This window comes from Zea mays, chromosome 7 (genome assembly GCF_902167145.1).
Source record: "Zea mays cultivar B73 chromosome 7, Zm-B73-REFERENCE-NAM-5.0, whole genome shotgun sequence".
Lineage (NCBI taxonomy): Eukaryota > Viridiplantae > Streptophyta > Magnoliopsida > Poales > Poaceae > Zea > Zea mays.
In genome coordinates, this window is record NC_050102.1 from 87,303,473 (window position 1) to 87,306,470 (window position 2,998).

General features: G+C 58.0%; 1 protein-coding gene across 1 annotated transcript; it reads left to right on the forward strand.

The window, feature by feature from the left end:
- The first annotated feature begins 235 nt into the window (after positions 1 to 235).
- On the forward strand, positions 236 to 2,697 carry LOC103632537 (subtilisin-like protease). The gene has a single exon (XM_008654307.2). It carries the CDS (start codon positions 289 to 291, stop codon positions 2,554 to 2,556), a length of 2,268 nt encoding a protein of 755 aa, XP_008652529.1. The 5' UTR covers positions 236 to 288; the 3' UTR covers positions 2,557 to 2,697.
- Positions 2,698 to 2,998: the final 301 nt, after the last annotated feature.

Here is a 2,998-nt window from a genome sequence, read left to right on the forward strand (position 1 = left end):
GAAGCAGCTGAGTCTTTGTTTCCCAGACTAAATTTTAGTTTATGTTACATCAAAAAATTTAATATCAATTAAAAGTATAAAATATAGACTTAATTAAATTTAATAAGTTTATCTAGTCTTTTAGTTGAAATTAATTTTACAATTAGACTCGTAATTATTATTTAAATATTTGATGTGACAGTGGCTAAGCTTTAGCAGAGGGAAATAAACTAAATTTCAGTTTGCAAGTGGATTATCGGTTCGACGGTTCCATCTCCTCGCGGCAAGAAGACAGAAACGCGATTGGCAATGGGGAGTTCCAAGCTCTCCTTGCTTTGCCTCGTCCCCTTCCTTCTCCTCGCCGGCGGCGACACGCTTACCACATTCATCGTGCACGTGCAGCGCCCGGAGCCAGAGGAGAACCAGACCACCGGCGACCGGGAGGTATGGTACAGGTTGTTCCTGCCCGAGGACGGCCGCCTCGTCCACGCGTACCACCACGTCGCAAGCGGCTTCGCGGCCCGGCTGACGCAGGAGGAGGTCGACGCGCTGTCCGCCATGCCCGGGTTCGTGGCGGCGGTCCCGGACGAGATGTACGAGCTGCACACGACGCACACGCCTCTGTTCCTCGGCCTGGACGCCCGGCAAGGCGACAGTCCGTCTCACGGCTCCGAACGCGGCGCTGGGGTCATCGTCTGCATGCTCGACACCGGCATCTCCCCGACCCACCCGTCCTTCAACGACGACGGCATGCCGCCGCCGCCGCCGGAAAAGTGGAAGGGGCGCTGCGACTTCGGTGTCCCCGTGTGCAACAACAAGCTCATCGGAGCCCGCTCTTTCATGTCCATCCCCACCGCCGGCGGCAACTCTTCGTCGCCGGTCGACGACGCTGGCCACGGCACGCACACCGCCAGCACGGCAGCCGGAGCCGTCGTGCCAGGTGCTCAGGTCCTAGGCCAGGCCGCGGGAGTCGCCGTCGGGATGGCGCCCCGCGCGCACGTCGCCATGTACAAGGTGTGCAACGACACAATCTGCGCCAGTGCCGACATACTCGCCGGCGTCGACGCCGCCGTGGGTGACGGCTGCGACGTCATTTCCATGTCCATCGGCGGAGTGTCCAAGCCGTACTACCGTGACACCATCGCCGTGGGCACGTTCGGCGCCGTCGAGAAGGGAATCTTCGTGGCGCTGTCAGCCGGCAACCATGGCCCCAACGCCAGCTCCGTCGCAAACGAGGCGCCCTGGATGCTCACCGTCGCCGCGAGCACCATGGACCGCTCCATCCGGTCGACGGTTCACCTGGGGAACGGACGCTCCTTCTACGGAGAGTCGGTGTACCAGCCGGATGCCCCGGCCTCCATTTTCCACCCGCTGATCTACGCCGGCGCCAGCGGGAGGCCGTACGCCGAGCTCTGCGGCAACGGCTCGCTGGACGGCGTGGACGTCTGGGGCAAGATCGTGCTCTGCGACTACGGAAGCGGACCGGACGGCAAAATCACGAGGATCCAGAAAGGCGTGGTGGTTCGAAGCGCCGGTGGCGTCGGCATGATACTGATCAACGCGTTTCCCCAAGGCTACACCACGCTCGCCGATGCGCACGTGATCCCGGCGTCGCACGTCGACTACGCCGCCGCCTCAGCTATCATGTCCTACGTCCAGAACACGGCGAACCCCACGGCAAAGATCCTCTTCGGTGGCACGATCCTCGGCACGTCGCCTGCTCCGTCGATCGCCGCCTTCTCCTCTCGCGGGCCGAGCCTCCAGAACCCCGGGATTCTGAAGCCCGACATCACGGGGCCCGGCGTGAACGTGCTCGCCGCATGGCCATCGCAGCTCCAGGTTGGTCCGCCGCCGACGGCATCTGCTGCTCTCCCCGGACCGCGAGGACCGACCTTTAACATCATCTCCGGCACGTCCATGTCGACGCCGCATCTCAGCGGCATCGCAGCCTTCGTCAAGAGCAAGCACCCTGATTGGTCACCAGCAGCGATCAGGTCGGCGCTCATGACCACCGCCGACGTCACGGACCGTGCCGGCAACGCCATCCTGAACGAGCAGCGCGTGGCGTCGGACATGTTTGCCACCGGTGCCGGACACGTCAACCCGGAAAAGGCGGTCGACCCTGGCCTGGTCTACGACATCGCGCCCAGCGACTACGTCGGCTACCTGTGCGGCCTGTACAGTAGCCAGAACGTCTCGTTGATCGCGCGGCGGCCGGTGGACTGCTCTGCCGCCACGGTGATCCCGGAGAGCTTGCTGAATTACCCATCGGTCTCGGTTGTCTTCCAGCCGACGTGGAATAGGAGCACACCTGTGGTCGTTGAGCGGACGGTGAAGAACGTCGGAGAGGAGGTGTCGACGGTTTATTACGCGGCGGTTGACATATTTGACGACGATGCAGCTGTCGCCGTGTTTCCAAGCGAACTGGTGTTCACCAAGGTGAATCGGGAACAGAGCTTCAAAGTGATGGTGTGGCGGAGCCACAATAATAAGGGTGCCAAGGTCGTGCAAGGCGCGTTCCGTTGGGTGTCAGACACGTATACAGTCAGGAGCCCCATGTCCATATCCTTCACTTGACACTACAAATCTACCTAGCTTCTGGCTTTAGGCATGTACATCCCATTAATTAGGGATACCTTAAGGGAAGGTAAGTAAAAAAAAATCAAAATATGGCTCTTCCCAAATAGCCCATTCAGTCTTTTATATTTAAAAAACCAATCCAAAAGCTTATGTGTGTACTTGTACGGGTCTGTTTGGCAGGGCTTCTAGCTTGTCCAAAAACAGCCCAAACTTTTCCTAAAAAGCAGCTTTTTTGCTAGAACTAAATCCAATTTATAAATCATTTGGCACAAACGGCTTATCCTGGAGCCAGAGTCATTTTCATGTATTAAAGTGCTAGAGCCAGAGCCAAAGACGGTGAAACTACTATTTGTGGCTTCTTCTCCGTAGTACAAAAACGGCTCTGGCTTTTTGGTGCTTTTTGCAGGAAGCCGTTTTGAAAAAAAGGTGTTTGGCAGGT

Coding starts and splice junctions, on each gene's coding strand:
- LOC103632537 (XM_008654307.2), top strand. CDS start 289: ATGGGGAGTTCCAAGCTCTCCTTGCTTTGCCTCGTCCCCTTCCTTCTC.